At 43.5% G+C, this 18,357-nt stretch overlaps 1 protein-coding gene across 3 annotated transcripts in view; it reads right to left on the bottom strand.

Moving 5' to 3' along the window:
* The window catches only part of HHAT (hedgehog acyltransferase), a 363,625-nt gene extending 345,919 nt beyond the window's left edge, over positions 1–17,706 (bottom strand). For 2 of the 3 annotated variants that reach the window (XM_029230718.1, XM_029230716.1), the window contains exons 1-2: positions 17,654–17,706; positions 4,197–4,330 (exon numbers count right to left, since the gene is read on the bottom strand). In XM_029230718.1, coding sequence (XP_029086551.1) covers positions 4,197–4,287 — 91 coding nt within the window. In that variant the 5' untranslated portion in view covers positions 4,288–4,330; positions 17,654–17,706. Of the gene's footprint in view, positions 1–4,196; positions 4,331–4,626; positions 4,719–17,653 lie in introns of those variants that run through there. The other variant, XM_029230717.1, reaches the window with a different exon arrangement.
* Positions 17,707–18,357: the final 651 nt, after the last annotated feature.

Below are 18,357 nucleotides of genomic sequence, written 5' to 3'. Positions count from 1 at the left end.
TTAAAAACAACAGCACCCCCCAAAATGAAATATTTAGGTATAAATCTAACAAAATATGCATGTTATATATGAGGAAAACAACAAAACTCTGATTAAAGAAATCAAAGAAGAACTAAATAAATGGAGATATATTCCATGCTCATGGAAAGACTCAATATTGTCAAGATATCATTTCTTCCATACTTGATCTATATATTCAATGCAACCCAAATCAAAATCCCAGCAAGTTATTTTGTATATATCAACAAACTGATTCTAGAGTTTATATGGAGAGGCAAAAGACCCAGAACAGACAACACAATATTGAAGGAGAAAAACAAAGTCAGACAACCAGTACTATCCAACTTCAAGACTTACTAAAAAGCTATGGTATGCAAGACGGTGTGGTATGGGTAAAAGAACAGGCAAAGAGATCCATGCAACAGAATAGACAGCCCAGAAATAGACCCACATAAATATACACAACCAATCTCTGACAAACAAGCAAAGGTAATAGAGTGGAGCAAAGAGAGCCTCTTCAACAAAAGGTGCTGAAACAAATGGACATCCGCATGCAAAAAAAAATGAATCCAGACACAGACTCTACACCCCTCACAAATGGACATCATAGATCTCAATGTAAAATGCTAAACTATAAAACTCCTGGAAGATAACATCAGAGAAAATCTAGATGACCTTGGACGTGGCAATGACTTTTTAGATACAACACCAAAGGCATAATCCATGAAAGAAAAAATTGATAAGCTGCCTGTGTTAAAATTAAAAAGTTTTGCTCCATGAAAGACACTGTAAAGGGAATGAGAAGACTAGCCACAGATTGGGAGAAAATATTTGCAAAAACATATCTTATAAAGGATTATTATCTAAAAGATACCAAAAACTGTTGAAAATCAACAGTGAGAAAATGAACAATCTGATTTTAAAATGGGCAAAAGTCCTCACCTGACAGTTCATCAAAGCATGTAGATGGCAAATAAACATATGAAAATATGCTCCACAATATACATCAGGGAAATGCAAATTAAAACAATAACAAGATACCACTACACACCTATTAGAATGGCCAAAATCTAAAACACTGACAACACCAAATGCTGACAACAAGGATGTGGAGCAACAGGAACCCATTGCTGGCGGAAGTGCAAAATGATACAGCCTCTTTGGAAGAAAACTGGCAACTCTTTGGAAGAAAGCTGTTTATAAAAATAAACATACTCTTAACATACAATTCAGCCATTGCTCCTTGGTATTTACCCAAAAGAGCTGAGAACATATGTCCTTACAAAAACCTTCACATGGATGTTTATAGCAGCTTTATTCATAATTGCCAAAACTTGGAGACAACCAAGATGCCTTTAAGTAAGTGAATGAATAAACTGTGGTACATTCAGACAATGGAATACTGTTCATCACTAAAAAGAAATAAGCCACCAAGCCATGAAAAGTCATGGAGGAACATTAAATGCATATTAAGTGAAAGAAACTAATGTGAAAAGGCTACATACTGTATGATTCCAACTATATGATACTTTGAAATAGATAAAACTGGGAATTCCCTGGTGGTCCAGTGGTTAGGACTCTGCACTTCCACTGCAGGGGGTCCAGATTCGATCCTTGGTCAGGGAACTAGGATCCCACAGGCTGTGCAGTGCGGCCAAAAAAAAAAAAATTTTTTTTTAAAAACTGAAATAGGTAAAACTATGGAGATGGTAAAAAGATAAGGGGTTGCCAGTGGTTAAAGGGAAGGGAGGGATGAACAGACAGAGCACAAAGGATTTTTAGGGCAGTGAAGCTACTCTGGATGATACTATGATGGGTACATGTAATTTATCCTTCTCAAAACTCACAGAATGAACACCACCAAGAATGCACCCTACTATAAACTGTGGACTTTGGATGATAATGATAAATCAATACAGGTTTGTCAATTGTAACAAACTGTATCAACTCTGGCGCAGGATGCTATAGTCAGGGAGGCTGTGCTTGCCAGGGGGCACTGAGTGCATAGAAGCTCTTTGTATTTCCTGCTCAATATCGCTGTGAACCTAAAACTGCTCTTAAAAGAACAGCCCACGTAAAAGGAAAAGAACCTCGCAGAGCAGTGAGAGACAATAAATGGCGGTACTTGTTTTAAATCACAAAGCTTCAGGATGGCTTGTTAGGTAACAATGGACAAAAATCGCACCCATTTTATGGAAAAGACTGATGATTAACTGCTAACACCCATTCTTTCTTTCTTCCTCTATAATAAAACCCTTTGGTTTAGCTGGGAAAACGATGGCCTCCCAACCAAAGATTACATTTACTAGTTTCCCTCATAGTTGATATGGCCACGGACTAGGTTCTAACGAACAGCACATGAAAGAATACGATATAAGCAACTTTCAAGGTTATGCTCTAAAAAAAGAGAGGGCCTACCCTCCCCCTTCCCTTGCCTGCTTCCTGCTGGGAAAAAAGCGAACATGGCAGCTGGAGTTGGAGCAGCCACCTCACGTCATGAGGTGGAACCATATGCCAAGGATGGCAGATGAGCATAGTAGAAGGAGCCAGGGTCATGGATGCTATGCAGACACCATACCAGCCCTGACCACAGTTATTCTGGAGGCTATGTTTCTGCAGCCAAGCCTATCTTCTAAGTAACACACTATCTCACAGGGCTGCTCTAAAGATAGAATGAGACAGGGTACATAAAGTACCTAACATGGTGCCTGACAAAGACCAGGTGAGTTCCTTGCACATGGGCCCTGAGAGCTCAGAGGCTCCAGCCAGGGAATGCAGCTACTTGGACAGCCTTGACCAAACAGTCTTCATCTACTTTATTTATTTATTTTTTTTTTTGCGGTACGCGGGCCTCTCACTGTTGTGGCCTCTCCCATTGCAGAGCACAGGCTCCGGATGCACAGGCTCAGCGGCCATGGCTCATGGGCCCAGCCATACCACGGCATGTGGGATCTTCCCTGACCGGAGCACGAACTCGTGTCCCCTGCATCGGCAGGAAGACTCTCAACCACTGCGCCACCAGGGAAGCCCCCTTCATCTACTTTAGATGGTCAGTCTCTCCCATGGCTTTGAGTGGGACATATGTAGAATGCGGGCAAAGCTGATCCCAGTGACGCAAATCAATCCCAGTGATCCACAGCGAGGCAGCTGCTGGGGGCACAGCACTGTTAACTGTGCTTCCCAAAACCTACCTTTGCCATTTTAAGTGACCACAATTACTTTCAGCAAACTCCCCTGCCTTCAAGATAAAGTCCAGACTCCTCGGCCAAATGAATACACAACGTCATTCACAATCTATCTCACTCTTTGATCTAAGCTCAACTCTTACCACTCTCCCTCCACGCACTACACTCCAGCCCTCCTAAGTGGTTTGGGGTTCCCAGGTCATGCTGTGTTTTCTCACACCCCAAAGGCATTGCACATGCTGGTCCATTTGCCTGCAAACACATCTCTGTCCACAGAGCCTCTGCCCCTTTCTCTACTTGGCTGACTTCTGTTCTTCCTTAAAACAAGGCTCACCATCACCTCTAGGAAACTGTCCCTGACTACGGAAGATATCACTCATGGACCCTCCAAAATTCTTTCTTCCATTCTTCCCCAGTATGGGAAGTTGTATGTAGCACACGGCCACCAAGCTAACGACAAGATTTCCCAGCCTTCCAGCTGTGGCCAGGGAACTCAGTGCTGGCCAACTGGTGTGAGCAGAAGTGACAGGGCAATGTTTGTTCCAAGCTGCCCTTAAAGGAAAGGAGGGTTCCCATGCCCCTTCCCATGGGCTGGCATGAGGACTTGGTAATGAGTCCTCTTCAACATGTGCACAAAAGCACTGTGGACAGCAGAACAAGAAGAGTAAACAGTCCGGGCCTCCATGTGTCTGAGGGGAGTAATGGCGAGAGAGAAGTTAAAGAGATTACTGCTAATTATGAATGCAAATCATCTCCATGGCCTTCAGTAGCCATTGAATCAAACCTTCTTATTACAGAAGACCAGCCACAGGATCTCCTAAAAGATCCAGGATTAGGGTGGAAAACTCCACGACTCAGGTCATTGATTCAAACTGTCCAAGACAGGAGGAAAACAAAGCAGGGCTCAAGTACCCTGAGCCCATGAGGCTACCTTCCTGAATCTTCCACCTCTGAGCACTCCCTCCTCCATCTTTCTTTCTTGATACAAGTTTAGAAAAGTTGGCGCCTTACCTCTGGAGACTTTGTAAACTTCATAGAAAGAATAGAAGTGGAAGCCTAGGGAAGCAAACAGGTAAAAAGACAGTTCCCATCGGGGCAGCATTGCTCCTTGTGACAAAGGGTCCCGTGGCCCACGCTGAGAGTTTCTAGGAAGAGAAACAGAAATAAAAACATTAAACCATAAACATGACACTAGAGGACAGAATCTTACTTGTTCTCCCAGGGACCCATCACTACTCAAGGGGATACAGACATAACCCTCATCCTATCACACCTCCTCCTGCCATGACCTTATCCCACCTGCATCACACACACACACACACACACACACACACACACACACCCTGCCTGCCCAGGGTGGGCAGGTCTTTCCCTATGAGTTCCCACAGCCCCCCATCTGTCTCCCATCACACTGTACACCAGACACTTCTGTTCTCATTACCTGCCACACCTGTCTCCTCCTGTGGACCTTTAGAGAGTAGGGACCATGATCTCTGAGTCCCAGCAGCTAGCACAGGACGTGGAATGTAGCAGGAAAGGACTACTAAATGCTCCATGAATAAATAATAAATTACTATTCAAAAGCCTGAATAAAAGAAAAGCACGAATCATCTCCAAACCTCTTCTAAGCCAACAGCATTAACCTCCTTGTTCTCCCCTTCAAATGTCATCCCACAGTTGTTTATAAGAATGGATTAATAAAGCCACTCTGTCTTCCATCTTCTGGGCACTTCTTAAACAGAAGTTAATAGCCTGCTAGTTGCCCACCCTGTATATGCAAGCTCCCTTCTTACACAGTAATTGAATTTCTATCTGAACACATGGATGCTGAGCTCAACTCTACAGTGTATCCAAGTGTGGACATTTGAATAGTTCTGGCTCTGAGGCTGTGGTCATCCCCTTCCTGCTGGGTGGAGTTGGAACAGCCACCTTTGGACCAAGAGGTAAAAGCCACATAGAAAAACAAGACAGAGGCGCCTCGGCCCCTGACTGCATGTACCGCCCCACCTCAGCCCCACCCCCAAAACTGCCCTGAACCTCTTATATCTGGACCATTACATGAAAGAGAAATGCACCCCCAGGATATTTAAGCCTGTGCTGTTCTCGATCTCTCTGTTATGGCTGCCATGTCTATATTCTAAGTAATAAAGCAGGTAACAGAAAGTCCTAAAATGCTGTAAATTAAATGATCAGTTCCCAAATAACAAAGAGCTAACTAAATGTAAACCCTTTTATGGCCCTCATTGCTTTACTTAAACCTCTCAGATAGGTCTCATTGTGGATGTCAAATTAAAACAAGAGCAAAATTTTAAGCCCCAAGCAAGCATTTCTAATATGTGACAGTAACGCCAAAAATCAGAATTCACACATGAGCTCGTTTTACCTTCACAACAGCCAGGTGAAGTAGGTGGAGCAAGGGAGGTAGGCATTTACAGATGAGGAATGTGAAGCGCGGTGAGGTCACACAATCAGAAACAACTGAGCCAGGGCTCAAATCCAGGTCTTGGGACCATTGGGTCCTCACCCCACTGCTCAGGTACAGCCACCAGCCCCATTACTGCCAGTTCACAGGGTTACTTGTCCTTAGGGTCTGGCTCGGAATCTGCCACACACAAACTCCTTTCTTCAGGCTACAGGGAGACGCAGCAGGAAGGGATATAAACTTTAGCTTTTGTAATAGGGAAGAACAAATCTGACTCCATGTTGGATCTGTTTTGTTTAACTTTTAACCTTTGTATTCTATTGCATTTGCTACAAGTTAAAAGTATTGCCTGAAACATACAGGAGAGCCCATTCTCAAGGCTCTGACCTTTAATGGTATAATACTTTTTCGTTCATATAGAGACAAAAAGTTGCAGGACAGAGAATAACATTTGTCTTGTTGGAGGTTCACAGGAACATCATAACCATCTGACCTACATGGACAGCTGCAAGAGCAGCCACTCATGCTCTCAATCCCAAGCTCTCTAAGCCCTAGTACTCCAACAACACCTTCTCAGGTTCCCCTACTACTTTTCAGAGCCACTTCTAACTTCATACATTTCTAGTCACACTTTATTTTTAAATATCTGGCATCTCCTAGAATATGTTAAGATTTCTTTCTGGAACTTTGTAGGAATATAGTAATTTTCAATTTAGTGGGAAGTGAATTTCAACCTCTGGGTTTCGTATTGTCTCTCCTTTCCAAGGATGTTGGTATTACTATATTGAATGACTTCCTCAATTAGCAAAGAGCTGAACCCCTCTTCAAATGCTACTAAATTTGAACATAAATAATCTTGGAGATTAAATCAAAGTTCCTGAAGCCCTGCTCTTTTGAAACTTTTCAGGGACATTCTCCTAGGACAGTTCCCCTGAATTAGTGATTTAACTGTCAGGAAACTAGAAAACTCAGCCTTATAACATTTTCCTTTTTGATGCTGCGCTTAGCTACAGTGTATATGTTTTGCAGACATATACACAAAGATACATAGTAATAAACAACAAAGCAGCAGGGCTGTGTCCTCATATTTAAAATTTGGGGACTGGACCAAATAGCCTCCTACTGACAGCGTATCAGGGAGAGATGCATCAGGGAGAGATGCAGACCTAGGGGAGAGATGCATCAGGGAGAGATGCATCAGGGAGAGATGCAGACCTAGGGGAGACCGGGCTCCGCCGCTGACTGGCTGAGGAATTTAAGTGGATCACAACTTTCCAGATACGTTTCCTCATAGAGTTATTGAATGGATTAAATGTAAAATATTTACCCAGGGCCTGGCACAGTGCAAGCACTCAATAAACATTAGCTAAGATCTGTCCAGCAGGACCAGTTAGTGAATTTAACTCATCAGGAGCTCACCTAGCCAGAGCCCTGGTTTCCTTTCAGAATTGATGACAGCTAACTGACCTTCCATGGGGAGAGGGGGTGAGCATCCTACCTGCTGCTGGGCCTTCTTCAGCTGATCGGCATCCCCAGAATTCTCTCCAGTTTCTCATCCCCATCCTCTCCCCACATTCGACCCAAGGCCACCCCAGACAGCTAACAAACTGTCCTTGGGAGCCACCTGGAGAGCTTTCTGACCACTGTCTCTTCTCACCACCTCTTAGCCCCAAAGGAATTATATACAGTCCTCACTTTTCTTGCCTCATCATTCACAATCCCAGGAATGTGACCTCAAAACACCACCACCACACAGACACCCACCTGTCCTTCTTAACAGATCTTTCTTCCTTAATACTTCTTTTCAACTCTTGTCCACTTATCTCAAGAAAATTCCTCTCCCCAGTGTTTCTCCCCCCTCCCTGTTCATTTCAGCTGTGCACTCAGAGAGCCAATCAGAGTAGATACGTTTTAAAGGATTCAATGACACAACACAAAGCTGTACCTTTGGGAATGTAACTAGAACTTTTTTTTTTTTAATGTCCAAACCCATAAACGTTCCTAAAAACTCTCTCAGAGAATTCTCAAGTTTCCATGTCTCATTTTCTAAACATGCTTATGTTCTTCTTTAGGCATAAGCTACCACGATGAAATCAAAGAAGCCCTTACTCAAATGTGTAAGTAATGCCTCCTTTCTGTTTTTCATGCATAAGATTCAGTCCTGCAGCAACATTATCAGCTAAGTGGGCATCCATTCGATAGCCTAGAAACTCGTCACCATTTATAACATGACTTCTATAGGAAACAGCCAATCTACAGCAACACAGCCTGTTTTTAAGTAGGAGACTACCTGATCGATCTATATAAAGGAGGTTATAGTGCTGATATGTGAGAGCTAAGGCGGGTTGCTGGGATGTCTGATGGTGAAGATGTGTCTGAGAACACTTCCACTTTGGTGGGAATACTGGTCAGAACTGTGAGGAAGAAAAAAATGGGGACAGGGCTTCCCTGGTGGCACAGTGGTTGGGAGTCCGCCTGTCAATGCAGGGGACACGGGTTCGGGCCCTGGCCCGGGAAGATCCCGCGTGCCGTGGAGCAGCTAAGCCCGTGTGCCACAATTGCTGAGTCTGCGCTCTAGAGCCCGCGAGCCACAACTGCTGAGCCCACGTGCCACAACTGCTGAAGCCTGTGCGCCTGGGGCCCATGCTCCACAACAGGAGAGACCACCGGAGTGAGAGGCCCGTGCGCCACGGCGAGGAGTGGCCCCCGCTCGCCGCAACTGGAGGGGGCCCGCACGCAGCAACGAGGATCCAATGCAGCCAAAAATAAATAAATAAATTTTTTAAAAAATGGGGACAGTTTAGGAGCCAAGTGGCGGAGGGTTTTAAACATATATGATGACAGGCTCGGATCTGATTACCTGAAGAAACCTCAGGCTTGTGAGCCAGCACATTTAATTTTTTTCATGAAGCTTCAGGAAGAAGCCCCTTGACATAGCAGTAGAGACTAAAGGCAGGGAGGTCAGCGATTCAGGCTCTCGGTGGGAAGTGGAGAGAAAGTGCTAGAACCAAGCAACAGAGAGGAGGGAAAATTAAGTTGCACCTGGCACCAAGTTAGTCCAGGAGGCATGGGGGGGGCGGGGCGGGGGAGAGGAAAGTAAAAGACATAAAATAGCATCTCCAAAGCTGTCAAGACTACAGTGTCTCAAAGCTGAATATTATTGATGAAGGTGAGAAACGGGCACAAAGTGAAGACAGAGAGAAAATGCATTTAAGATTAGGTCTTAGAAGAAAATCATAGCAGAGCTTTCCCTGGGATTAGGGGAAAGAAGTCAAACTGGAGGAACAAGATTTCTCTACCCCCATACTGGGTACAAGAGCCCCAAGCTGGGTATTTCCAAAAAGTATTATATTTATCTGGGAACTGTAGAACTCAAGCGGCCCACATAATAAAATCTTACCTGGAAAATGGCAAGAATTCCTCAGCTTAGAGGGATTTTTCTATACTGAAGCAACGTACCTTTGCATTCACATTGTAATTTAACACTCCACCTGCTTTCAAAGATGCCATCCACTCATTCTCACCAGGAGGGCTAACTGTTAGCTCTTTTTTCAGGAATCAGAATCTTGCTCAGAGAAAAGACATGATCTGCCCAAGGATCCGGAGAAGCCAGCAATGGAGCAAAAAAGAGAACCCAAGTTCTCAACTTCCACTCTCCCAGGCAGAAATCCTGTTCTTTACTCTTGGCAGAAAAGTATAGCTCACTATGCCAGAGCCTGAAGTGTACACATAACTTCTGTAAGATGCTTTTCCCCAGTAACTTCTAATATCTTTTCAAAAGTCTTTTATCTGGGCTTCCCTGGTGGCGCAGTGGTTGAGAGTCTGCCTGCCGACGTAAGGGACACGGGTTCGTGCCCCGGTCCGCATCGGGAGCCTGCGCGTCCGGAGCCTGTGCTCCGCAACGGGAGAGGCCACAACAGTAAGGCCCGCGTACCACTCACACACACACACAAAAGTCTTTTATCTTTATTGTTGATAAATACAACACATGGATTCCAACACTCCCACTTTAAATTCTTTTCTGCTCCTCACCCTTGATATTTAGCGCTAAAGGGGCTATCACCAAATACTCCCACGCACCAGAGGACTTTAAAACGGCACCTGCAGCATGAAGCTAACAATCTCCAGTGCCATCACCATCATCACTCCCAACTAACTAAACTGAAATTTTTCTCTGAGTTTTCCCAGCGTTTAGCAACAGCTGTACTACAATAAGGAGTATTTACAGATTACCTATGCTGAGAAAGCACTTTACAAGCATTCTTTCATTTAATCTCCATAACAACTCTTTGAGGTTGGTACTTCTGGTATCCTCATCTAACACAAAAGATAACCAAAGCCCAGAAGGATCAAGAAACCTGCCCCAAATCACACAGCTAGTAAGCAGCGGAGCTTAGATTCATACTCATCAAGTCTAATTCCAGAGCCTTCTCTCACCCACCTCCCTATTCTTACAGAGTTCACAGGATTCATTTTTTCAACATCTATGACAAAATCAATTCATTGGGAAAGCTAGAAGATAATATAAGCTATATACATGCAAAAGAATTTAAAGTTATGTATAACGTAGATACACCCCAGGAAGAAAATCAACTAGATGTACTCAAAATACACATGAAACATCTAACTCGTATGTTCCTTAGAAGATTTACTGAAGAAGACAAACTAAACCAAACCAATTTACCTCAGAAATAAGAGGGGAAAGTCAGGAGTTATATAGAGGTAAGGGCTGACTAAAATGGAAATAGTTCTAAATTTAGGAACAAATGAGCACTCTGGAAACCACAGAGTAATAAAGTAAAAGGAACTCATGCCCACTGAAATGACAATGGCTTTGAAGAAAAGAAAATATAATAGTAGAGCAATATTCTAGCACATCTGGAAAAGATGTTAGGAGGCTTTTGCTCTTTTCCAGGTAGAATTTGATGAAACCTATTTTGCAGAATATAAATTACATGACTTTCACCAGGAAAACCAGACCCAGATTCATCGTGTCTTCTCACAGTACAGTGTTCTCCAAACCCTGCTTAAGAGTCTTACAAAGAGTCTTACTCTTCTACCCACATGATACTACAGAGAAACGCTTTTCCACACCCAGAAAGCCTTCACCAATGCACTGGAGTGATCAGCTAGATTGACGAGGTCCATTGGGCTGGGCAAAAGTCTAATTACAGAATATTTAAAAATACACATCACTACTTCTAAATATGCACCAAATGTTATGTATCACTGTGCAATAAACCATCCCGAAACACAGTGGCTTAAAATAACAAGATCTATTCTCTCTCGTGATTCTATGGGATGGCAATCTGGGCAGTTCTTCTGCTGATCTCATCTGGCATCACTCATATGACTAAGTCACTGCATGGCTCAAGGAAACTGGGGAGGACAACATGATCTCACCCACATGTCTGGCATTTTGTGCCAGCTGTCACCTAGGTGCCTTATTTCTCCTCCATGTGGGTACTCATCCTCCATAGGCTGGACCCTTCATAGCACGGTGGCTTCAGGGTCTTAAAAGAACAAAGGCAAGAGGTGCAAGGTCTCTTAAGGACCAGGTTCCAGAATTCAAAGAACATTTTATTGGTCAAGAGCCCAGCCCAGATTCAAGGGGGAAGAGAGAACAGCTTCCATCTCTTTACTGGAGGAACAGCAATGGCACCTAAAAAAGGGGCGGGGACGTAGCTTACCATACCAGTATGTTAGAACTCCTAATAAATAAAATCTGGAAAGTTAGTGGAAAAACTACATCTCACAGTAGGTCTTTATTACATAAAATGTCACAAAGGTTGAGAGAGATGTATATTTTAAAGAATTACGTTCTCAAATCAAAATTTCAAAATCAATATTGTCATCTGGTCTAATCTCCAGCCAGTCTGGGAATTCCTTTTACAATAACCTACCCGACCACTTCCAGCAACACTGCAAGGCAGGGAAACTCTGTTTCTAGGAAGTTCTTATTGTTATCATCTTTTTTTTTCTTCAACTGAGACAAAATCTGCCCCTCTATTTCTAAAAAACGTTCTGCTACTAGTCCTATTGTACCTGCAGGAACTAAAAGCACGGAGGCCAGATAGTATGATAGTTTAGAGGATGGCTCTGGAGTCAGAATGCCAAAGGCTGAATCCCAGCTTTGCTACTTTCTAGCTGTGTGACCCAGCACAAGTTGCATGACCTCACTGTGCCTCAATGTCCTTACTTATGAAACAGAGATAACAGTAACCCTCAGAGAGTTGCTGTGAGGATTAAACGGGTTTACAAAGAGATAGAATATTACCTTGGCCATAATAAGATCTAAAATGCTCATTCTTGTTGTGTTTAATATTACTGCTACTATTAAGTATACTGAAAGGCTTAATTATTCCTGCCAATCATACTCCTTCAAATATTTAGAGATAATTAATGCTACCCGCTCCATCCCAAGCCCTCTTCCAGGACAAACTCCCATGCTTCCTTCAATCATTTCAGTGGCTTGCTTCCCAGACCCTTTCCCATTCTGTCAGTTGTCTCTTTATAGTATAGGTACCTAAAGCTGAGCCCAAAATTCCAGCTGTGGCAGAGCAAGAGTAGGACAAGACCATCGTCTCTCTTCTTCCGAAGCTATACTTCAAATAGTGAAATCTTAGACTCATTCCTGCATTCGACAGATATCAGTGAGCTCCTACCGAAGATCAGGAACTGCACTATTTGTGAAGGCAAAATATAAAGATTCCGTCCGTAGGATCCCCCAAATACAGCTACCCCAGAAACGTCCATGCCCTATTCCCTGAACATGTAAATATGTTACCTTACATGGAAAAGGGCCTTTGCAGATGTGATTAAGTTAAAGATCTTGAGATGAGGACATTATCCCTGATTATCTACGTGGGCCCATGTAATCACAAGGGTCATTCGAAGAAGGAGGAAGGAGGGTCAGAGACAGAGAAGGAGATATGATGATGGAAGCAGAGGTTAGAGTGATAACGCTTTGAGGATGGAGGAAGGGGCCGAGGACAAAGGAATGGTAGAGGTAGAGAACAGCAGCAACGAAGAAAGACACCATTCCTCTGCCTCGCCCCCCACCACTCCAAGCCTCCAGAAGGAATGCAGCCCCGCCACCCCATTGTGGACTTCTGATCCCCAGAACTGTAGGTAATCAATTTCTGTTGTTTGAAGCCACTAAGTTTGTGGTCATTTGTTACAGAAACTAATATGCTACCCCTGCCCTCAATTAGTTCATGGCCTAGTGGAAGGAAAGTGCCTAATTAAAGGGATTTATATAAAACATCAGAATATTTTAATCTAATTGTTATAAACTTTAAAAACTTAAATTGCAAGAAAATGAAACCTGAAAACAAAAATTTTGCATTCAGTTCTCAACTTAGCATTTTTTTTGGCTTCTGTCTCACACTGATATCAATCTTAATATCAAACATAACTCTTAAGTCCTTTTATATGAACTGCCCTTAAGCCAGATCTCTGCTGTTAAAGATTGGCAGAAAAGGAGTCAGATTTATAAGCCCCTAGTTCAGGAAAGCTACTGGTGTGATATTGTATCCTTTCCCCGGAAAATTCTCAACCTATTTTAAGCCTGTTTAATCACCAAGAATCATGCCCACCACATCTTACACTCTCCAGATTAGGGGCATCTTGAGTGAATCAAATTTTTTAATAATATATTTTAAGTAAACTTTGTATTAAAGTATGCTTAAAGAAAAAAAAATGTAAGGCTTTCAAAAAGCAGACTCATGCCAGGAATTACTGCTCAGATAAAAAACTGAATGCCCCTTCTGTTCTTTCCTTATAACTCCACTAAAGGTGACCACTAGCCTGACTCCTAACGCCCTAGTTTATTTAGTTTTGCCCATCTTCGGACTTCAAAAAAAAAAAAAACATGGAATCACATAGCTCTTACTCTTGTTGTGTCTACCTTCTTTTGGCCCCACTTTATATTTGTGAGGCTCATCCATGTTGTGTATAAAGCAATAATTTGTTCATTCTTATTACTGTGGAGTATACCATTGTATAAGCAATTTACTTAGGCTTTTGTCCATTCTACTCTGGATGAACCCATGGGTTGCTTCCAACTTGGGGCTATAAGGAATAATACTGCTCTGCATATACTTTTACATGTCTTTCGGTACAAATACACCTGTCTTACTGCTTAGTGTTTATCAAAGAATGATAGACACTAAACAGTAAACTAGGTCATAGGGGATGTGTATGTCCATCTTTAGTAAATGATACTGCAAAACAATTTCCAAAAGTTACACTAATTTGCATAACAATCAGCAATGTATGAGAAGTTCAGGTTTTCCATATCCTAACAAATACTCAGCATTGCCAGGTTTTTTGGTTTGTTTTTTGTTTTTAGCCACTCTGTTGACTATAGAGTGATATCCCATTGTAGTTTTAATTTGCATTTCCCTAATTACTAATGAGGTTAACCACTTTTTCATATGTTTATTGGGAATCTGGAAATCTTTTGGGGAAGTGACTTGCCTGTTTTTCTACTGGGCTTTTTCTCAATGATTTGTAAAAATTATTTCTACATTCTGGGTATGAGTCCTTTATTGGATATAACTATCACAAATACCTTCACCCGTTCTGTAGCTTGCCTTTTCACTCTCTTTATGGAATCTTTAGATGAACAGTAGTTCTTACCAATATTTTCCTTTATAACTACTGCTTTTTGTGTCCTAGTCAATAAACCTTTGTCATAAAGGTGTTTGACTTTGCTTTCTTCCAGAAGCTTTCTTGTTTCAGATTTCACATTTAGATGTATGATGTACCTTGATTAATTTTTGTGTATGGGGTGAGGTAGATGATCAAAATTCATCTTGTCCATTTGCAATATCCAGTTGGCCCAGCATCATTTACTGAAAAGGCTGTCCTTTCTCCAGAGCACTGCAGTGCCACTTATGTCATAAATCAAGAGACCTCATACATGTGAGCCTGTTTATGGATTCTGTACTCAGTTCCGTGGTCTGTCTAGCACTGTGCCAACACCATGCTGACAAACTACGTACAGTACTATCTATTAGCTTGAGTTTTCCAATTTTGTTCTTTTACTTAGATTTTCTAGAATTTCCAAATATATGTTAAAATTGGCTTACTATTTTTGGAAAAAATCTGCTGGGATTTTGATTGGGATTATACTGAATCCACACATTTATTTGTAGAGCAATGACTTACCTTCATTATTTTAAAACTTTAAATTCTCTCAATAATGTTTTACTTTGCAAAGAATTTTTATCACAGATGGGTGTTGAAGTTTATCAAGTAGTTTTTCTCCTTTTTTCTGTAACTGTGGTTAAATTATTTATTGATTTTCTAATGTTAGACAAAGTTTACATTCCTGGAATAAATCCAACTTGGTCATGGTTTGCTATCCTATAAATATAAGTATAGGTCGCTAGATTTGATTTACCAATACCCATTTTAGGGCTTTTGCGTCTTTTCTGTGAGAGTTTGGACTATAGTTTCTTGTAACCTCCTTATCAAGCTTTAGTAACAAGGTTGTGCTGGCCTTATAAAAGCAGTCAGGGAGTATTCCTTCTTTTTCATTTTTTAAAATGTTTGTAATATTGCACTAGTGACACCATCTAGACCTGGAAATTCTGCTATGAAAAGATTTTTAATTACATATTTAATTTCTTTATAGATATAGAAGTATACAGATTTTCTAGTTCTTATGTCTTATGAGGTATTTTATTGAAAAACTTGTCCATTTCATCTGAATTTTCAAATGTATTACCATAAAATTGTTCATAATAACACCTGAAGATTTTTTTAAATGTCTGTAGGATATGTAGTGATAACTCCTTTTTTCTTCCCTGACACTGGTAATACCATACACCATTGGAAGGAGGGAAGGGAAGATGGTCATGCATTATATGACACAAATAAATCCACTATCACTGGAATATTCTCCAGTAGAATTACGCACAGAAGGAGCGAGAGGTAGAGCATGTAAACAATCCAGCAATTCTCTCTCAACAGCTTTTATCACCAGAAACAACTGTGCACCTGCGGAAAAGGAGACACAAACTGAAGGAGAAGGGAACAGCCATTAGTAACGCTGTAGGGTGGCCAGCACGAATGTGGAGGAAGAAAAACCACCACTAGCTGGGTTTGTAACCTAGATACCCAGCCCTCCACCCACAAGATGTCCATAGGCAGAATTCAGGAGGCCATGAACTTAAGTATCTTTTCTCATATGTCTGTATTTTCACGAACCTCTAACTGAAATTCAGGATTTCATTTGATTGTAAGTGCGAAGAGCAAATCACACTAGTAAGAGCATTTCTGGTGACTGTCACCAATAAGTGTCACAAATTCTGTCATACTACAGTGCAGCTGTTGCAAATACTGCAAAACATCATTACATGGGCATCACTACTTTGAAATTCTGAGACTTACCTGATGCAGCCCTGAATTTTGTCACTTAATGCACTAATCAAGAAAAAAAAATACTATTATAAATGTTGGGGTTTTTACACTATTTTGATCACTGTTTCAATATAATTTGCAACTCTACGTACTTTAAAATGCCTTTTAAAAATTGGCTTCCCCAGACTCCAAAGAAGTCCATGGCACAAAAAAAGGGTAAGGAACCCCTACAAAGAATCAAGGATCTCACCCAAGCCATGGAACTCGCAGGCAACGGTTAAGGAGCACTTCCCTTTGGCCAGGCCCTGGCCTGGAAGAAGACACACAGATGAGTAAGGCCCACCCTGGCTAGCCCCTGACATTACCTTCAGAGTTCCCACCAACATCTAGCCACCCACAAAAATGACTGCTCTCTCTAAAGACTTGGCCTTCACTCTAAGTTAGTCTATATAACTTACTTCCCAAGGAGGGGGCAAAGTAAACAGCAGATAAAGCATAGGCTTTGACCCAGAAAGAGGAGTGCAAGACCCGATCCCAGCACTTACTTTCTGTGGCTCTTGCATTTAAGTATTCCTTTCTTCTGCTGTGAAAAGGGCTAACACTAGGTGTCCTTCCCAGTTATTGCAAGGTTTAAAAAGAATGGATTTAAAGCACCTGACAAGCACACCGTCCCCATCACTATTAGCTGAATCTTTCAAGTCAGAACTGACTGTTCCCATCCAACACTTAATCACAGTTAGGGGCTGCCACTGAGAAAGGAGGGAGACAAATTATAGGAAAGGTGGAACATGAAGAATGAAAGGGAAAAAAAAATCATACTTATTCTTCAAATTCCAGTATAAAACCACCCCCTCCTCAGGAAAGCCTTCCCTCTCCTCTCCTTGTGTTCCCATAACACTTATCACATGGAAGTAAACGCCTAGCTGTGCGAATGAATGAAGGAGGAATACAAATCAGAAAAGGACAGAAACAGTGAGTCACACCCCCATATAATGTAAACCACCGAGGATACCAACTGGCTAGCCTGACTGCCCTGATCCAAGAGCCACGAAGCAATGAAGCAGCACATTTCTTATCACCAGTGCTATCCATCCTAGTACCTCTCCCGCCCACTTTGTAGGGATTGAGAGGAGGAGGGCCCTTCCACATCAAGACTGATGCCACCTAAAGGCCACAGGTAGAAGAAAAGAGGGAAACTGAGTCCGGAGAGTAGAAAGCAAAAGTCCCTAACTTTGGGGGTCACTGGAGCCGCAGCAGTCAGGCAGGCGCACTTCTAAGATCGCCAAGGGGACCGGCGTCCACACTTCCAGCAACAGTGCCAGAAACTGGGGACGAAGCCAAGGAGTGGGGACGCTGGCAGGGGCGTGAGCGGACTCGGCCGGCCGGGGGGGAACGCAGCCTTGACCCGGGCGCACGCCCCCCTCACTGCGCCCCCCCGCCTTTGTCTCGGCTCCTCTGCCCCGCCCTCGGGCGCGCACGCAGGAACGGGAATTGGAAACAGAAAGCGTATCGGGCGTTTCTTTTTCTCAACCGAGTCAGTCGAAGCAGAAAGTCAACACCTAACTTCCCGAGGACCCGCTACGATCACCAGCTACCAACCTCCGGGCTGTCCCGGGTGGCGGCAGCGTTGGTGACGCTCACGCGCGCCCCGAGTTCCCAACAACCCTCTCCGCACCTCCGAGCCGGCGGCGGCGGCGGCGACGGGCTTCCCGGGAAGCCGCCCTCTTCCCCGGGAGCGGCGGTTAGAGAACCAGCCCCGCGCGCGTCCTCGCCGCCGCCGTGCCCGCGCGCGCCGCTCCAGGCCGCCGGGCTCGCAAGCAGGCGGCGCCCCGGGAGCGGTGGCGAGCAGGCCGCGCGGCTGGAGGGGTCCCGCAGGAGGACTGCCCGCCACTCCGCACCCGGAGCGCCTGGCGCCGGCCCGCGGAGCCCCAGCCCCCGCTCACGCGTGGGCCCCGGTGCCTGCGCCCAGCAGCGCACGGACCTCTCCACCCCCGTTTGTTAATTGCAGGCCTGGGGCTGCAGGTTTGGGAGCGGAAGTCACCTGAAGTCCAGCCCCAGTGGTCCCCACGTACGTTTTGTACGCGAAAGGAGGTAGCTCGGTGGGGTGGAAAGAGGGCGGGCCTTGCCGCTCCGGCGGCTTCTGGAGCTTGCTGTGTGAATTTAGCCCCTGTGAGCCTCCTTGTCCTTCTCTGTAAAGCGGAAATAAGCTTCCCGGCTTTCCTGGAGAATTAGAGTGAAGACCAAATGGGATGAACTTCATGAACTAAAGCAGCTTACAAAGATGATCAGCACTGCAAAATGTGTATCAGTGATTTTGAATAGGTCGTAAAAGAGTGGAAGATCTGAAGCTGCCTTGGACCGTGACTTTATGCCAGGTGT

This window comes from Monodon monoceros, unplaced genomic scaffold (genome assembly GCF_005190385.1).
Source record: "Monodon monoceros isolate NGI ecotype Baffin Bay Population unplaced genomic scaffold, NGI_Narwhal_1 Super_Scaffold_18, whole genome shotgun sequence".
Classification (NCBI taxonomy): Eukaryota; Metazoa; Chordata; class Mammalia; order Artiodactyla; family Monodontidae; genus Monodon; species Monodon monoceros.
This window is presented reverse-complemented; position numbering and strand designations above follow the sequence as displayed.